At 34.4% G+C, this 19,921-nt stretch overlaps 3 protein-coding genes across 4 annotated transcripts; 1 reads left to right on the top strand and 2 right to left on the bottom strand.

The window, feature by feature from the left end:
- Nucleotides 1–83: 83 nt before the first annotated feature.
- On the bottom strand, nucleotides 84–18,598 carry LOC108365068 (uncharacterized). Of its 2 annotated transcripts, none has more exons than XM_017619008.1 (3): nucleotides 15,227–15,597; nucleotides 15,101–15,146; nucleotides 84–1,135 (listed from the first exon to the last, which is right to left on the bottom strand). In XM_017619008.1, the coding sequence occupies exons 1-3, from the start codon at nucleotides 15,413–15,415 to the stop codon at nucleotides 822–824; spliced, it is 549 nt and encodes a 182-aa protein (XP_017474497.1). In that variant the 5' UTR covers nucleotides 15,416–15,597; the 3' UTR covers nucleotides 84–821. The 2 variants fall into 2 exon arrangements, with proteins under 2 accessions (XP_017474497.1, XP_017474499.1); XM_017619010.1 differs by lacking the exons at nucleotides 15,101–15,146; nucleotides 15,227–15,597 and adding exons at nucleotides 18,196–18,250; nucleotides 18,351–18,598 and having other exon boundaries at nucleotides 94–1,135.
- Adck1 (aarF domain containing kinase 1) lies at nucleotides 3,601–10,906 on the top strand. The gene is made up of 3 exons (XM_017619005.1): nucleotides 3,601–3,958; nucleotides 8,735–10,005; nucleotides 10,081–10,906. The coding sequence occupies exons 2-3, from the start codon at nucleotides 8,800–8,802 to the stop codon at nucleotides 10,420–10,422; spliced, it is 1,548 nt and encodes a 515-aa protein (XP_017474494.1). The 5' UTR covers nucleotides 3,601–3,958; nucleotides 8,735–8,799; the 3' UTR covers nucleotides 10,423–10,906.
- On the bottom strand, nucleotides 11,630–13,813 carry LOC108365069 (uncharacterized). Its single transcript, XM_017619011.1, has 2 exons — nucleotides 12,772–13,813; nucleotides 11,630–12,673 (listed from the first exon to the last, which is right to left on the bottom strand). Exons 1-2 carry the CDS (start codon nucleotides 13,066–13,068, stop codon nucleotides 12,557–12,559), a joined length of 414 nt encoding a protein of 137 aa, XP_017474500.1. The 5' UTR covers nucleotides 13,069–13,813; the 3' UTR covers nucleotides 11,630–12,556.
- Nucleotides 18,599–19,921: the final 1,323 nt, after the last annotated feature.

Genomic DNA, 19,921 nt, shown 5'->3' with positions numbered 1-19,921 from the left:
AGATTCATACAGATTTTTTTTTTTTATGCATTTAAAGAAAAAATGTTAATACAAGATTGAATTTTTATATATCGTAAGACATTTTATTGAAACAAAATAAAATGAAAAAAAAATGTAATCCAAATAAAATATAAAATTACTGTGTTTGCTTGATCGCCGCTTATTAACATTTTGACAGTGAATACATTCCAAAAAAGATGTCAAATTTACATATTCGGCCGGTGATGGGTTTAGTGCGCAACGTTGAATCTTAATAGTTTCTAGTTTGTTTTGTGAGACACTCTCTGCTAACTCAATAACTTCATAACTTCTATACGTGGTTGAATAATAATACAGACCTCTTAATTTTTTATTAGATGCATCTTGTTTTAAATTTTTTTTTTTTAATTTTTTAGTTGTATTACCTTTTTACTTTTCGTTTGTATAGTTTTCTTTATCTTGTTCATTATTTTTGGCATCTTTTATGCATTCTTGAGCTATTAAATTTCTTTGAATAATAAAGTACTGTTATGTGTTGAGTTTTGTATTTAATTATTCTGCATGAAATACACAGGAATTATATATGTATGGAAATTATGTTTTTTTTTTAACAAAATTTGAACCGTTTTCTAAAATGTTCATATGTATCATTATATATTTTCTGATAAATCGTACAGTATAGTATAGAAAACTTATGGTACTATGCTTATTGTAAATACTATATACATTTATTAACTTTATTCAGTAACATTGCATCAAGACTAATTGTTTAACATAAATACAAGTGTGTGTATATAAGTAGATGTAGCATAGTTATAAGGGTCGTCGTCTATGTACTTTTATCACTGCGACATCGGTTTCGGTGCTTCGTTGCTTGTGTTTATAGCACCAGCTGGATTAGCGCTCAAGTCTGTACGGCTTGCAGCTACTTCAGTTATACATGTTTCAATCGTTGTTGTGGAAGCAGTCATTGCCATAGCATTATCCACAGCACCCTCCTCCATTGCACGCAACTGTTGCTTCGCATCGATGTAATTTGCCATAGCATTCTCGTATGTTGGCGGATTATCCCATGTCGATATTGCTGTTCCTGCGCTGGCAGATTCGTTTGGCGTTACGCATGTGGCGGTTCCGTTTCCTTGAGCGCGTAGACGAGCTATGGGAGAGAATAAAGGTAAAAAACGTATTTAATTATGAGTATACACATTTATTTACTAGTTTTTTCTTTATTTAATATTTTCGACTTTGGCAGGATAACCTTTTATTCTAGTATCAGTTCAGTTCAGTTCAGTGAGTCAATAAAGTTTAGGTACAGCGATTTTTTTACAATACTGGCAACTATTTTTCGAAATTTTTTTATAAAAATATGGTTAATTACAATACAAACCCCAAAAATCAGAGTTCCAAACCTTGTGCAAAATTAATGAAAATTATGCAAAATTTCATTAAAATATTGCACTTTTTATTTACGCTCTCTAGAAAAATGTTGTGTATGCAGTTTTTAGCCCATTCAATTTTAGTATAATAAAGTGCAAGTTTGAGGTAGCTAGGACTTTAGCACTTTTTTTGTTGAAGGTGTCGCTCATTTTCTCCATATAAAATAATGTTTGATAATTTTTTTTTATATGGAAAAAATGTGCGACACCTTCAACAAAAAAAATTACCAAAAATCAATGGTAAGTTCTAGCTTCCTCATACTTGCACTTTATTATACTAACATTGAATGGGCTAAAAAACTGCATACTCACCTTTTTTCTAGAGAGCGTAAATAAAAAGTGCAATATTTGAATGAAATTTTGCAGAATTTTCTTTAATTTTGCACAAAGTTTGGGACTTTGATTTTTGAGGTTTTTGATGTAGAACTAACCATATTTTTATAAAAAATTAGCGAAAAATAAAATATTTAAAAAATAGTTGCCCGTATTGTAAAAAATTTGCTGTACCTAAACTTTATTGACTGACTGTATGTATATTTGTACATTAAGGTGCCTCACCAAAAAAAAAATATTTTAGGACTTCGGCTAAAATATTTTCGAAAAATATTAAGATTTACGGGAACTGAACCGATTTGAAAATACCTTCAAACATTTTATTATTTTGATTTTGTTGATACAATTTTTAGACATTTTTATGCAGACTTTCTAAGCTTAAACTCTTTTATCAACTGGGGTAAGTTTTAACCCTAATTTTATTTATAAAAAAAAAATTATTTTTTGAGATTTTTCAAATCGGTCCAGCTATGTAAATCTAATTGGGGTTTACTCTATACTGCGATTCGAAAAGCAAATAATTTGCACTCAATAATCGGCCCTATGAATTTATATTAGTCCGTGTCGGCTTTCGAGTCGCATTGGGTTTCGAATCGCAATACAGAGTAGACTCCCTGAACTATTTTGGCGGAAGTCTCACAATATATCTAATACATTTTACCTATTTCTTTTTTTACATTTTAATGCACACCTTCTAAGCTTAAACTCTTTTAGTACCTGAAGTAATTTTTTTGGTACAATTACTTTTTATATCTAATTTTATTTATAAAAACTAAATTTTTGGATATTTGCAGTTGTATTTGTTTATTAAAAAAACAGCGTTTTAAAGAAATTCGCAACTGAAGAATTTTGGTTCGTATGTAGCTTTTAGCGAAGCGCTAATCTGACGTTGTGAATCCGCATAACCAAAAATTACAACAATGCTAACCATATATTTTAATGAGCTAGCGCTGAAATTCACGATTTCAACGCTGCGAATTTTTCCAACATTCAATGTTCCTCTCTTTTGACGCATTCGAAACGCGGCTTGCAAAACTAATAGAAAACGTTCGTAACAATCCTATTCAATATGATATGGACACGCAGAATTGAATTGGTCAAGATTTAGCAGAATTTTTCAATGTCCCATGAAACAAGTTTATTCGTGTGATTTTAATTACCCCTCATGGGGTAATTTTGGGTACCAAGAATCCGTCTTTTTCGACCAGTGTGCTTTGTGTCGCTTTTGCATCGAGATGCGAGCTCTCCAATTTAAAATAAACGAAACATATTTTACGGGCTTCTAATTGAGTTCTGGAAAATAAAATTTTTGAACCAACCTAATGTACATATATACATAAGGCTGGGTAGCGGAAAAAAAACGCAACTACCTATGCTACTTTGGTGACTTAGTCAAGAGGAATTTCCCACCCCAACTGATTTTCGGGCCCAAATTATCCATTCGAGTGGGAGCTAGAAGTTTAAGATGTTCCGAGAAAAAGACCCTTGAAGTATAGGTTCCCGAATTAAATCGATTTTGGCCTAAAAATTTAATTTAAAAAAATGTGGCGTAGGGGAGCAAAAAGGAATTGGGGCTTTTGTTAATAAAAAAAACTATGCAAACACATCTGCATATTTCAATTTTATATAACCCAGCTAACCAACAGCATGCAAGTTCTTACCTGGTGAAATACATAATTCCGAATTCTCAGGCAACACAAAAACAATAAATACTATCGCCACTCAAATAAAATCACCTTTGTATGTGCGGATGCTCAACAAACAGCAGCGCTCACAAAGTTACCCAAAACATCCCATAATATGTAGTATGTACTCATATTAGCGCATCCATACCTACATACATACCAACTACTCACAGAAGCGGTGCGTCCAACTAGTACTTACTCATCAAGAGCAAAACGTATAAGCATTGCATTAGCTTGTCAGTCGGGTATTGTTGTTCGCGGCAAGCGCATGTGTTGTATGGTTGTGTTAAGGTCAAAGTCGATGCCTTTGTCGTCGTCATCGTTGTTCCGTCATCATCGTCGTCATTAACATTTTCAATTCATTAAATCGGTATCAAAAGTCATGTTAGCTCTTGACTTATAGCGCTATTTCACGTGTTCTTACATTAACCAACTGGCTCTCAACTTAAATACATAGTACGTGGTAGTGGTGACTCGAGCAAATTTTAACGATTTCACAAGTTTTACTTAAGCAACATATACTGTGTAAGTGAAATTCGCACTATAACCATCAGGTGTATTTTATTTATTTTATACGCGTATGTATTCGCTTTGTAGAAAATTCAATTCAAGTTATTCATTGTTTATGTAACCATGTAACACAGTCTCCGGTACCTATGCTGCACCTACTGGCACTGGGATTTGATAGTTATTGGGTATTGCATAGTGAGTTTTCTGCTGTAGTGGTTTTTGTTGTTCTCTTTGGCATGGCTTGGCATTGGCAGAGTGAAAGTCACGAAAAACAAACAATCGACAGCAACAGCGCGCATAATTCTCTGTAGCCATGTGCTACAGCAGCGCCAATAAAAATGTGTAAATGTGCAACATGGAGCGGAGTGAATTGCAATCAGCTGTTTGGTATGGCACGGAAATATACTGGTGTTCATATGCATGTGTACATATGTAAATAGGTTCGTTCGCGTAGCTGTTAATTGTTCATGTTTAACCAAAACTTACAAGTTTTTGCGTTCGCGTACGCAAAAAACTTGCAAAGTAGGGGAAATTGAGAGAGCAAAGTGACATTTCATTTTGAGGGGAAGCTGCTGGTTTCTGTTGGAAAAATTTTTGCCAACAGCAATTTGCCAACAGGAAAACAGCTGATCAAAAACAGCTGGTTGGCATTTACGCAAATCACAAAATTGAATTTGATGGTTTGGAAGTTAAAAATTACAAAATGCGACTAATTAAACTTGTAAGAAATAAGTAGTTATTTGTTTAATCAATAAACTGTGTCAGTATAACACTTTGTGATGACTTTTCGTACGTTTTAAATTTTACACTTTTGAATGTAAACAAAAATTATATCAGCTGTTCGTCTAACTTGCAAGTTTCTGCAAATTTTCTGTTCGCGTACTATTTTGGATATTTCTCTCTTGTGAGCGAACAGATGACATTTCGCCGGAATTTGGCAGTTGGTTGGTTTCTGTTGGAGATTTTAAACGAACGCACCTAATATTCCCGTTTAAGGTGTTTCATTACTTTTTTTCAATGTGAAATTTTAATGCTGTTATCAGGTGGTCACACATTTCATATGACTCGTAGTAAAAATTTTGATTGATTTTTTGATTAAATAACGATTATATNAATTTTTAACTTCCAAACCATCAAATTCAATTTTGTGATTTGCGTAAATGCCAACCAGCTGTTTTTGATCAGCTGTTTTCCTGTTGGCAAATTGCTGTTGGCAAAAATTTTTCCAGCAGAAACCAACAGCTTCCCCTCAAAATGAAATGCCACTTTGCTCTCTCAATTTCCCCTACTTTGCAAGTTTTTTGCGTACGCGAACGCAAAAACTTGTAAGTTTTGGTTAAACATGAACAATTAACAGCTACGCGAACGAACCTATCATATGGCTAGTACATTTTTGTGCGGCTCACAGTTCTCCCACTACAAGTATGTGCGTATATATGTAGTCATTCATTCAGATATGTACTGGTTATTAACCGACTTTACAAAAAGGAGAAGGTTATCAATTCGTCCGAATATTACGACGGTTAATAAAGTCATGTACATACATATGTTTGTAAATTGCGCGCACTTCGAAGCATTTTAAAGGACAAACAAATGATGAAAAATCATTATATCAATGCTTAGTGATAGTTTTATATGAAAAAAGCCTAGACAATTAACAGCTTAAAAGGTAAATATATGAAGATGGAAAAGCATATTTGCAACCAATAGAAAATATTACTACTCGTCGATTTGTTTAATGTTCAGGGGCTCAAAAGGATGTCTCAAAACATACATATGTATATAGGCCGTGTTATATATTAAATATAAGTATGTGTGTACATATGAGTCTTATATTTTATAAGTTATAGTAAACGGCTAATAAAAAATCTAACCTCTTGATTAGCGCTGTAACCATCCGCCTCATAGTGGTCGAGATAGCCAATCTTGCGTAAGAGAATTAATATCTTCCAAAATATTATAGCTATCGTCTCCCTGTTTTTTTTTCATTATTTAGGGCCGGTTGCTCAAAGCCTGGTTGACATTAATCATCGATTAACATAATTATCGATGTTTTCTACTCCATGTAACCGGCCCTAAGAGAATTAATAAGGAACAATTTGAAAACAGGTTTATTTTATAATTTTTTTATTCCAAAAATTTGAAATCAGTTTTTTTTCTATTTTAATAGATATGTATTTTCATTCTCAGTTAAGAACAGGCACCGAGAACAAAAAGCATGATCGAAACTAAACGTTACTCCCGTAGTTTTGTTCCCAAGAATGCTCAAAAGCCCAAACCGAAATGGGAACCAAACCGTCGAGAATGTTTTCACAAGAACGAAATTGTATTTAAACAAAACTGTCGAGAACGTTCTCAACGGGAATTATATAAGAACAAAACCCTGTGCAACGTTCACAAAGAAAACGAAATGAGAACAATATTTTCGGGAACATTTCTAAGAGAACAAAGGGGGAACAAAAGTCTCCGGAACGTTCTGGCAAAGAACAAAATATATATAATATAAATCTAAGGACCTTTTTTTCGAAGAACCATTTGAGAACTAAAGTCCCAGGACCTTTCTGACAGAGAACGAAACGGGAACAAATCTTTTCTGAACTATTCTCGAAGAGTGGACGCGAGAAATGTTTGAATATTAAAACAAGTCAAAAAAGAACTGAGATAATTATGCGAATTCCCAACAAGCATTTAGGTTAAGAGAACGATTCGAATTGTATTGTGTTTCTGTAAGGTAGAAGGTTAGAAGATGTTTAGAGAAACTGTCGAAAATTATATTTAGCATTCTCTACAAAAAGGACTTAGCTCACGTTATCGAGAAAAAGGTGAAATATCTAATCGTATTTTAAAGCAGGGATCACACGATTTGTACATTAGCACATTTGTATTTTGGAGTTTTAACATAGTTGTCTAAACTGATTTTCAAATCGCGAACTCCATTAGAATTCTAATGTAAAATCAAAATATTTCTCTAACGTTAGACACTGTATTTACTAGTTCAAGTCAACGAAAGACTTTAGAAACGAACTTTACTTGCACAGAAACCTAAAAATTGTTTTCATAAATGGACAGTTCACCCTAATGATAAATGATCTGGAAGTTGAAATGATCCCAACTTTCCTCTGACTTAGAATTAACCATCATGGTTCTCACTGAAACGATTTTTCATCCCAACACGTAGACGCTCCTCTCATTCTTAACGTTCTCGTTTTGTTCTATAGCAGAACGTTCAAACTGCTCTCAATACTTTTTTCCCGTTTGGTTCTTTTCTGGAAACGTTCTTGACATTACATTTTGTTCTTATGCAGAACTAAACCATACCCGGAACGCGTTCTCGGTACCTGGTTTATAATGAGAATTATTTAAATTGGTATGTGAAAAAATACTCAGACTCTGAACTGCACTCAAGATTTAATATTTCACCCTGTAAATTGATACTTTGTTTTTGTATGAAATAGGAGCAGGAAAAGTGGTTACTCACACGCTATAACGTACATAGGCGTATCGTTAATACTCGTACACGGCGTATGAGTAACATTTTCCATTTTTAAGTTGGAATTTTTTTCATTCGCAATGCAAACTTAAATGAAAATCAGCCTTCATTGCGTAAGTCGTAAATTGAATTGTACGACTCGACAACATTAGCATTGTCTACTGTCGTGCTGAAATAAGTAAACGACGAAAATTGTCGAAAACTATGCAGTGCTGCCAAGTTCTTCCGTTTTAATACACTAGTCGAGTGGAAATTTTAGGCAATGACGCTAAATTTTCGATACGAAGCGACTCTCGAAAAACGACTTGCATTCGGCACGACTCTCGCAATGAGGCTGAATATCTTGGAACTGGTAAATGCCTTAAAGTGCTAATGTCTGTTTCAATGGGCACGAGCAAAAAGATTTTTCTTAAACGAATCATCTACAGACAGGCATAGCATCCTCGCCACAATAGTCCAGCGAATTATAAACATGAATTCATGGTAGAGCAATTCCAATTATGCTCCCCAGTAATTGTAATTAGAAATCAATTCCTTCAGTCCACAGCAAAGGAATCGATTACTGTTTTAACTCCTTTGCAGTAATTTCAAATGTAATTTTTTTCATTCTATTGCAAGGGCCTGCATATTGTAATTGGAATTATTTACATGCTAGTAATGTAATTTTTTCCCAATTCTTTTTAAAGGCAATCGTAGGATGCTCTCAAGTTCTACTGGGTATAGTCATTTGCAGCATTGTGCCCAATAGACTGACTTCACCAGCTTTGTTATTTATAGAATTTATTTCAGAAGGTCAAAAAATAACGCTTGGCGATCATTATTGACAAGCTGGAAAATTTTCACCTGAGTGCACCGCAAATTCTAATTTATGCCCACGCATCTCTACCAGCAATCTATGTATATACAAATGTAACATCACACATACATTAGGGCGGGTCTATGTATGGGAGAATTTTTCGACTACGCGTGTATAGCACCGAAGGATTTTACGTGTAATTCTTAGCAAATTTGTCGAAGAAACCTTGGGTCTAAAATCTTGGGTTTTTTTTTGTAGATAGCGTCGTAAAGGAGTTCTTAAATTTTGTATAAAAACAAATTTTAGTCCCGGTTGGAGACGGTTAATGCGTGTCGCGCAGGGTCCAAAGTTCAGATTCCTCTATGGAGATTAAAAAAATTTTAAGTTAAATTATTAAGAAATGTGATGTAAAAATTTGCTTTCTACATTTAAGGACCACCCTAATGTACATACATACATACTTATGAAATTCATCACATTAATTCAGTTTTCCTTAAATTTGCAGCTACATCCATACATCGCTGTGCTGCCTTGCAAGTAAACACATCGAGCAACAAAAGTGTGCCATAAATGTTTCGTCGTGTCCTTTCGTACAGCATCATTGGCGCTGGCGTCGTTAGCACCGGCCTTAGTCTACACACAAACGATTACGATGTCAACTCCTTGGGTATTGTGCGTCTCGGCCGTTCGGCAATCACTGTTTTCGATGTGGCACTCACTTACAAACGCGAACTGTTCTATCGTGAGTGGGACAAAACCACGCCCGAGTATAAAGCGGAAAAGAGTCGTGTACACAAAATTGCCGCCCAAAAGTTACTAGAACTGATTTGCGTCAATAAGGGTGTTTACATAAAAACTGGCCAACATATTGGTGCATTGGAGTATTTACTACCCAAAGAATTTGTACAAACAATGAAAATACTACACTCGAATGCACCACAAAATCCTGTCGAGGATTTATACAAAGTCATACGACAAGATTTAAAACAAAATCCTGAGGATATATTTGAGACCTTTGAGCCAAATCCACTTGGAACTGCATCGCTAGCGCAAGTGCATAAGGCAACACTAAAAACGGGCGAGGTGGTCGCTGTTAAAGTACAACATCCCTATGTGAAGGGAAACTCCCGCGTCGATATGAAGACTATGGAAGTACTAGTGAAATTGATGTCACGCGTTTTCCCCGACTTCAAAATACAATGGCTAGTCGATGAGTGCAAAAAGAATTTACCTGTGGAACTGGATTTTCTGAATGAGGGCAAAAATGCAGAGAAAGTAGCGAAGCAATTTCAAAAATACTCATGGCTACGTGTGCCGAAAATTTACTGGGAACTCAGCTCACCGCGTGTACTAGTCATGGAGTACTTGGAAGGTGGCCAGGTCAACGATCTCGACTATATTAAGCAGCATAAAATCGATCCATTTACCGTGTCGAATAAGATTGGACAATTGTATTCGGAAATGATTTTCACAACGGGTTTCGTGCACAGTGATCCTCATCCTGGTAACATACTTGTACATAAAAGTCCAAAGGGACAAGTAGAAATCATATTATTAGATCATGGTCTCTATGCGAATCTAACTGACAAATTCCGTTATGAATACTCAAAGCTCTGGCTCAGCATATTGAACGTCGATCGACAGGCTATGCGTGTGCATAGTCAGAATTTGGGTATCAAAGGTGATTTATATGGATTATTTGCTTGCATGGTTACGGGGCGACCGTGGGAGACACTAATTCAAGGCATCAACAAAGTGAAGTACACCAAAGAAGAGGTGAGTAGAAATTAAATTGCATTCACTTTTCTTTTGAGATACAACAACAAATCACTGCATATTTCTTCCACACAGAAAGAAACGCTGCAAGACAACACCTCACTTGTATTGCCACACATCGCCGATGTGTTAGAGCAAGTTGATCGCCAAATGCTGCTCATACTTAAAACCAACGACCTGATTCGCGGCATTGAAGCTACGCTACGTACACAAAATCGCATGACCGCCTTCTGGGTTATGTCCAAATGTTGTGTTCATTCGACTATTAGTGAACAAAAATCACTGGACTCAACGCGTTGGAATGCGTTGAAACTGTTGGTGCGTGAGAAGTGGGAAATATTCAAATTGAACATCTACTATGTGTACTTGGGCTGCATTAATTTTGGCTTTTTCGCAGCGTTAAAGCAGCTGTTATAGAATTAAATGTGCCTTAAGGAATTTGAATTTTCATACAAATATATATAGTTTATGGTTGGCATATGTGTATGTAGTGTATGTATGTAGATAAGTTGCTAAACTATTTATGCTACTATGTACATCCACCTTTTTTAATGTAACACTTCTCTCAACTAGCGGATAAGTGAGCTGCAGCGCACAAAATACTTGTTGTAAGTTAAAATATAAGGCGAAATAAAAAACTCAGTGAAAGTGACTAACAAAAATGTATTAGATAACTAAACATAAGAGGGGAACTTCACACCAGTTTTGGACAATTGTTTGGTTCTACAACCGTTCATCTGTTTGGGCCGAGACCAAAAAACTACGCCAATGGCCTTTGTGGTTTGCGAGGTGGCGCCAGTTGTACATCCCGATTGCAGACAGGGCATTTTTCAGATTACCCCAGTAGATAATTTCAGGACTTAAAAGCCCTTTCGAAAGGCCTTCCTGAGAGTCAAGAGGCCTTCCACTCTACAGTGCTTTCTCCTTTCTTTTTTGTATGGAGTGGCACAAATTGAAGGACTTCTTCTTTCGCTACCCATAGAAGGCCTTCCAGATGAGCAACATTAAACAAACAATAGAAAAATAGCCAAATCTGGCAAAATTGTGTCCTTATTAATTTTCACATGGCTGTATATGGGGCAATTCACGTCAAATGTCCCAAGCGCGCTGAGCAGTGAAAACAAGCTACTTTTCGACTATCTTGGAAGCAGACAAAAAATGGGAAAAGAAATTCGAAAACTATGATTTCTATAAATTTTTGCTTTTGCTTAAGGTTATATTTTTTGTATTTTTTCTATCTAGACCCCTACCTCTATCCTGTTCGTTCTAACTACATTTATGTTATTCTGTTTTCCTTTATCTTTATTTGTATCTTTTTACTCTATCGATAACAAAGTCGATAGTAGCATCCATCAAAATATCGATAACAAAACCGATAAAAATATCAATAACTATTTCCATAACAAATTCGGTAAAAATATCGATACAATATCGATAACAAATTCGATCATAACATCGATAGCAAAATCGATCAAAGTATCGATAACAAAATCGATAACAAAATCAAAAAAATATCAATTTCAAATTTTCCAAAAAAAAATTTTAATTTCAAAATTTCGATAACAAAATCTATAAAAAATTTCGATACCAAAATCGAAACCGCTCAGCACGCTTGGGATATATACATTGTATATAGTAAAAAAATAGGACTCGTACGATTTTAAATTGTTCTGCAGTAAAATGAAATTCCTTTTACCTACTACCGTGACTGAAGATATTTCGCGTTAAAAATAATCAATTATTTACAAAAATTAGAAAATAAATAAATAAACGATTCGCTCTAGACTTGACTTTATTATTGTTAAAAATGCCGATTCACTTATCAAAGCGCGGTATTTAAGTAGATTTTCTTTTCTGTGTTGTGCATATAGATGGTCCTCTACAATAACGATACAACTCGCAACTCAAAAAAAAAAAACTATACCTAAGTAAATCATATCTCTAATCCTTACTAAAGTAAGTCGAAAGCCTTACCAATTGAGTAGTAAGGATTAGACATGAATAAGGCAAGGCTTAGGGCACTTGAAGTAAAGGTTCCCTTTTTTTTGGAAAACTTCATTTAGCCACTTCAAGTATTTCGCAAAACTTTGAATACACAATTTTGCGTATTTAAAGCAAATGCCAATTCCATACGAATCAGAAAGATTCGGTCTTTATTAAAAGATTTCGTATTATTTTGGCCTCGTCGGTTTTTTGGTGTTTCCTTTGGACTTGGCAAATTTACCTTTCATTGAATATAAACGAGAAATAATAAAATAAAAGTACCTTAATTCTTTTCGAAAGTAGCTTAACCCTTTTCGAAACAACGCATTTTTAATTTCTCATGCTTTCTATTTCAAAATATGACTTTTCAAAAAAAGTGGACTTAGCAACTTTTCACTTTAAGTTAGCGATATATCGTACCATTACTGCAAGAGTGTAATATGTAATCAAAAAAAAGTTATTCTAGTTTATGCTGAAATACACATGCGCACCGAGTAATAATAGCTCCTTAGAAGAAAATGTGTCTTCATTTTTTATCACGGGGCTGTAAACTTTAATTCCGTTATTCTCAAATTTTTAATTCTTTGACGCTCTTGTAGTAAAGGTACGATATAAATATGTATGTACATATATTATCATTACCTCTCTGTGCCTCTGCTGAACGTTTATTGCGTGTAATACCGGCCTTTTTATTGTAACAGAGACATGCGGAAGAAAATAAAAATTAATTTTTATTTGAACAGCAGTAACGCTGCAACACGATTCTCTTGCATACATACGTACCAAAATCAAGCCGAAGCACAAGAATAGCAATAAAATAATGTAGAAGTAATACAAACTGCCCCAGTACCAATAATCATCAGTGATGATAACAGTACCCGAAGCTGCTGGTTCAACCGTTGTGGATAGCCACGGAGTTTCTGTTACATTATCGCTACTGGACGTTGTTAGAGCGGTAGTAATCGCGATACTTTTATTACCGGCAGAATATACCGTTGATGTACTGTTTCGTAAATATGAGGTTATAGTCGTCCCGACGGTTGTACCGACCGTTGTAATGCTAGCAAACATGACCGACATTTTAAGGATACGAAGCGTTACGCGGCAAAGATATTTTTCAACTAAAAATTAAGTTTATCCGAAATTGTAGGGCAACTTTTGATTTTCTATGTAGTATGCACATATGTATGTATGTATATATGTTTTCGACTTTAATTCTTGGCTTTGTTTGTTCATATGTACGTACGTATGTATTTGCGCAAATATTTTTAGAAAAGATTACATACTGGTTTTGTGTATATACGTGTATCTGTGTGTGTGTGTATGTATGTTCATTTGTTTTTACCGTTAAGCCAATACTTGCCTTTTGCCAATAAAGGCGGTAAAGGTGCGCAAATTTTATCTAACTTATAGGATTTTCTTCGATGAAACATTGACAAATGAGCTGATAAGGTAAGTAATTATGTGTAAAATATGAATATTTCCTATGCTTATATATAATAGGGGTATTCTCGAATTCCCGTATAACCCCTGCACAGTTTGGAAAGTTTTCCCATAGGAAAGCCAGTTCTACCGTGCAACGTTCAAGGGTTTTTCAAGACTTAGAGAATACCCCTATTATTCTTGGGCGTGCATATGCATTAAGATAGACAAAGAAAGTTTGGGTTTCTGTAGTTTTTTAAAGGAGTATTTAGTTTGTTCGTAACATGCAGTGGCGTGGCAAGGGGGATGTGGATAGGTCCGACAGTTATTCAATGAAGTATTATTTTTTACTTTTGATTTAATAACACAATACCATTTTATTTTTCTGATTTATAATTTTTTGTTTATTTAAGGCTAGTGACAAAATGATTTTTTTATAAATATTTGAGATTACCAATTGGATTGCACTGGTCGGTAGCAAAAAAAAGCAAGCACGACATCTATATATTTTTATTTCATTTATATATTGGTTGCTGACTTCGAATATACCATTCGTTCCTTTTTTTTAAACATTAAAATCTAAAGATTATGTAAAAAAAATTAAATTACAAAAGAGAAGAAAACATAAAAAAAATCAGTGTCGAAGGACTTGGCAGCGCTACATCACTGTAGATCACTGTAGACAGTATTTAAAAAATTTAATATATGGCTTCATTTCACTAAAATTTTAATTTACGTGTTAACTTTTCAAAAGAGGTTGTACACACTTACCTGGTTATCTGGTTAAAAATTATTATTGTGAGCGTGTTTGAATCAGTAAACAAAGTTCGCGGCGAGTAAATTTTTGACAACTATGAGGTGAATAAAATTTCAGTAGCTCATGAGGCTAGTGAAATTTTTGACAAAAGCATAGAAAATTTTGACAATCGCAAAGATTGTTGAAGTGTGCAGCTTTTCGTTAAATAAAAGCTTAAATTGATGAATTGCAATCAACGATGGTAGATGTTTTCTTAAAATATTAACTTCACTTCAATTTGTAATATTTTATTCCGCATAAATCTACGGTTATCAAAAATTTACTGCTGTCAAAAAAGATTTCATTTCAAATTGGCAAAACTGTTCCACCATAGTAAAAATATTATTCAAGAGCTTTCCCCATAGAACTTTGTTACCGATTCACACACGCCCTGTATAGTGTATTTTATTAATGTAAACTGAGTAAAAAATATAACCACATAACCCACGATTGAGAGAAATAGAGGTTGCGCCAATCACGGTACCGCTACTCCTCTCAGTGAATTTGACAGAATCGTTGTTTGTATGACGTCACACTTGTGCAACTTGTTTACGTTTTCCTTGCAACATTTTTTCTTCTTCCATTCTTGCTTACGTTTTGGCATTTCTCTCGCAATTGCACCAGTGTGACGTCGCNTTCGCTTGGTTTGTCAAACCGCTTGTGTGGTGTATTTCGCTCTTTATTCTCAAAAATCCTCTCTGATAGACGCAATCTTGTATTCTATTATTCTTGCACATAACCTGATAACCAGGCAAGCGTGAACAACCTCAACGTTTTCAAATTTTTGCTGGACCTGGCTCTTCACCTCTAAATTGAACTCGAGGGTTATATGTAGTATATTTAGCGCGTAAATTGACTAATTCAAATTCTTGAAGTGTAAGAGTTAACATTTACCTGGTTGCAGAAGTCGATATTTTCGGCGTCGAGCTTTAATGATTACCTTCAATTAAATATTATGAAGAGATTTATATTTTATTAATATAAACACGCTATAGATAATTTGAATTTCTGTCACTTCACCTTCCCAAGTAATATGCACAGCCCGGTAAGGAGAACAAAAAGTACCACCAAATAGTTATAGAGTCCAAACCAATTGCAACAGTGGAATACGGAATTTGATTGTGTGGTTGTTGGTGTTTGTACAGCGCTGATCGTTGTATAATTTACCAAGCCATTCATAGGCGTAACGGTATTGAAATTTTCGTACATTGCGATTTTTGTGAAATTCGTTTTGACTGTTCGTAATCGTTTGGTTCGTTTTCGTATGCAAACTCAAAGAAAAACTATTTAAAACATTTTACTCCTTTGTAGCGACTACTTTTTGTCATCCGTTCGTTACATGTTAATTTTGCGACTGTTATTTTTGACTATTCATTCCAAATGGTCACCGCTTGTACGTAGATATGTATGTATGTATATTAGGGTGGTCAAAAAATGTATGCGGAAAAGGTAAAGTAGGAATTTTAATGCCGCCACCCCCTAAGATTTTTCTATACCGAAAAGGAAGATACTCCTATTTTTTATTTTGAAATCAAAAAATATTTAGGAAGCGGCCAAATTAAACAAGAGTTTTTCGATTGAAAATATTGATTTTCAAGAATTCTATACCATTTATACGAAAACTTTGNGATAAATCAGTAAATATTGAACTTTAAATTTCAGAAATGCTTGAAACTTCAATATTTCGAAATTGAAGGACGCTAATTTACTCAAAATTGATACACCCCGGCTTACCATCTAGCGCAAGGTTTCGGAAAGGTGAAAAAACATATATTTAATACTTGCGCCGGGTATTTAATGTTCGGCACCGCCCGAACTTAGACTTTCTTACTTGTTTGATTTTAAATTAAAAAAAGAAGTATATTTTTTATATAGAACAATCCTAAGGGTTGGCGGCATTAAAATTTCGACTTTACAGTTTTTGGACCACTCTAATGTACATATGTACATTTAAATTATTTTCTACTTAACAGTGAGTCAACTTTTGGATATTTATTAAGACCCGGCTAATATTCGACGACCATTTTGTTTTTGTAGCTGTGATTTGTTTAGCGATAAATTCTAAGACAAATTAACAAATTCATGAACATGCGTCCATACATACATATGTACATATGTGTGTTCAGTATGGTGATCTAAAATTAGTAGAGTCAGAATTTTAATGCTCTCACTCCCTAGGATTGTTCTATACCGAAAAAATGTACCCCTGTTTTTTATTTTAAAATCTAAAAATATTTAGAGGCCGCCCAAAGCGATAATTTTCAAGAATTCTATACCGTTTCCACAAAAATGCATTTTGCTATATAAAATTCATAGAAAACTGTGAACGCTTTGAGCGACCTCTAAATATTTTTTCATTTAAAAATAATGAAACGGGTACAATTTTTTTCGATTTAGAACAATCCTAGCGGGTTAGAGCATTAACCGCCCTATTCCCACAACACTGACAAAATTCATCGTATGACTACTGTCACAATTGTTGCACCTTAAACACAATATGTATAAACATTGAGGTTGTTTCGCCGTTGTCGCGTACTCAGAAGGTCATAACAACAACATTGACAATTGTCACCATACGAGAGTTTAAAATAAATTTGCGGCATAGTATTAGGCGCAGTAGTAAAGGCAATAGTCAGCCCATGAGTTTTGTCAGTGTTGTGGGAATAGGGCGGTAAAATTCCGACTTTACTTTCACCACATTCATTTTTGGACCACCCTAATGTGCATGCATATACAGTGCCTCAAACAAGTGACCGCGTGCTGAAATTTTTTAAATATTCGCAATATTTTTCATCTTAATTTTTTTTGTTATCGTTAGTTTCACAGAAGGATACTGTTTGCTTTTACCGAAATTATTTACTTAGCTCAATTTATTTCCAAAGAAAAGAAAGATTTTTGATTCAAGTTTCTTGAAAGCATCAAATCGTATCGTCATGTTTTCAATAAGTCCAAGCGGAACGCAGAAGACCTCGCCTCAGAATTCGAATCCATGGATTCTTGAAGTAATTTGTCACTAAGTTTTCTTGTTCTACGCCATTTGTCCTGGAACATATATGCGGAACCAATATTTCCAGCTACCGTTTTGAATTCCTGCGTTTATTCTGCACTGATTTCTCAAATATTTAAGATCTTCAAATACGGACTTTATGTTGACAGCTTCCACATCAATCGCAAGCCAGATAGAAGCCATTAAAATACATTCAAACGATTTCATGGTCTTGTATCGGCTGTAAGATTAAATTATTAATAGTTTTAATGAACCTCTTAAAATTCGGAAGACGAGCTGCCGTTTTACACAACCGACTCTAGCAGATCAACGAGTTTGGGACATACTGTGTAATGAGCAGTCAATATTTTCTTTTAAAATCGACTACCTTTCAAAGCTATAACTGAATCACTTCATCAGCTGTGAATAGCGTGTGATTGTCAAAATTTTGAATTTCACTAGTGAGTGAAAACGTGAGAGTGGTTGTATTTTCTGTCACCCTTTTTCCTTCGGGGAAGAATAGCTAAAATTTGACAATCGTCAGCTAAAGGCAAAAACAAAATACAAGTAATTTTTGTATTTGTAGAATCGATATCACCTTATATGAATTCGCCTTTGAACATAATTTTTTTTTTCTTATTGAAGAAAATCACAAAATTCCTCTTTAGTGCTATTTAATTGTCTTTTATTGCATATTTTATCATATTTGCATTTTGCAAAAATTTGTTAAATTTTTTCAGCCGGCCCCGTTTCAATTGAAAAATTTTGGAAAAAATGTCGCTTACGTTATTTTGGCGGTTAGGGTTCGGCATATAAAAAAAAAGGTCTTGGGCGGGACGAAGTTCGCCGGGTCTGCTAGTACTGCTTTATTTGCAAAAGATATCTGAATTTGAGAATTTTTTTCGAGGTCCTTTCATATACATAAATCTGTATATTTCATAACAAATCATTATTATGCACTGAAACACACTTTAAGGTACGGTGCCAGGCATAAGTCACTCACCCTCTTGCTTCAGTTGTTGTAATATTATTGAATTTCGTATTGATAAGGTGATTATCTGCAAGCGAAAAAAACGTGTTGTTATTACATATGCACATACAATACATCTGTGCTAACATTTTAATCGTGAATTTTACATTCTATTTTTATACACTTACACGAATAATAAATAATGCGAACACTATTATCACCAATGATATTATGCAAATACTAAGATCTTCCATATTTGCTCCTCAAAAAGGTTGACAGTTTGTGCAAACTCTAGTATTGATAAGCAGAAATATTGAAACAAAGAGTGTCATTGCTCTTATCTTTTGATAACCATTTTTAGTCACAATATAATATCCATAATTTACGTTAAAAATGTTGTAATATTTATAACGCTTCAGTGATTATTCAAATTTATTTTTACGTTAAAAATGTTGTAATATTTATAACGCTTCAGTGGTTATTCAAAGTTATTTTTACCGCGTTTATATTCGTTTTTAAATCGTATAGTAGATATATTCACGCGTTCATTGTAATGTTCGAATTTTTTCTGGTCACCAAATTGGACACTCGATTGTGATAAAATTGTACCAGTATTCGGCATGAACAATTAATTTTTGATAAGATAAATATATTTTGTAATTTGTTTATATCACTTTCCCGCTTTAATTTAGTTATTATAATTTTTTATTTAGTATTTTAAAGTTGTTCATTTCTCGTTATTTATTTATTTATAAAAACATTAACCAAATTTTTGTATTAAATAGTCTAAAGAACACCTCTACCAATTACTCGCGCTCTATTTCTGTTTAGCGGCATTTCATATAAAATGCCCGTTATTCTCTACAGCTCACAGGCGAGTGAAGTTATTTATAATTCAAGTTGAATAAAAAGCAAAATCAACAAGGAGCATTCTATTGTTTAAGTATTTTATGCCACAGTATTGCTGATAACAGATATATAGGCCGAGATGCGCCGCAGACTTTTTTTGCATGAAGTATTGCGCGATATTTTCATGTGTCGATCTTGGATAGAGTGCGTGGTAAGTTCCGAGTTCGGTAATCAATTTTCTGAAAGGGACCGCTTCTGATATTTAGGTTGCCATAGACAACTACCTACACAAACCGATGAGAAAAAGGGTTTAGTCAAACCAAGCAATATGCCGCACACTGAGCTATGTTATGATCAACACATCCTGTGGGGAAACGCACTAGTGCCGAACTGGTTCCGTACTTGAGAATTTAGAGCCATGACTAGTGCGCTAGCAATTGGCGAATTTAATATTGCGATGTCCTACGATGTGTAAATGTATTTTTTTTTTTGGCTGGTTGATTTCTCAGACGATTTTCCAGTAGACCCGTGTAAAGGCAGCTTAATTCAAACTGATAATTTGAAAACAAGTTTATATACCTTTGGCAGTAGCTGAGTGTGCAGAGGCGCTTGCTGTTATTTGTTCGATTCCAGAAGGTCCCAAGTTGTTGTTTTGCATTACGAAGCTATGAAAAACCATATGTGAAGTGCTGAATGGATTCGCATTTGAACGAACAAAACGCCAAACAAATAACTATTTAAAGTAAGCAAGCCCCCGCTGCATCCGTTTTTCTATACACTCAGAGAAAAGTCATCCAAATATATTTCCTTCGTTATATAGTTTGGTATCTATAACCAAATGATGTAACTATAACCAAATCACTCGGACCCGAATTCGGACCTCTTAAACGGTAGTCTAGTGGTTTGCTCC

The sequence above is a fragment of the Rhagoletis zephyria genome, unplaced genomic scaffold, assembly GCF_001687245.7.
Source record: "Rhagoletis zephyria isolate East Lansing unplaced genomic scaffold, Rhagoletis_zephyria_1.1 Rzeph_scaffold_01766, whole genome shotgun sequence".
NCBI lineage: Eukaryota > Metazoa > Arthropoda > Insecta > Diptera > Tephritidae > Rhagoletis > Rhagoletis zephyria.
This window is presented reverse-complemented; position numbering and strand designations above follow the sequence as displayed.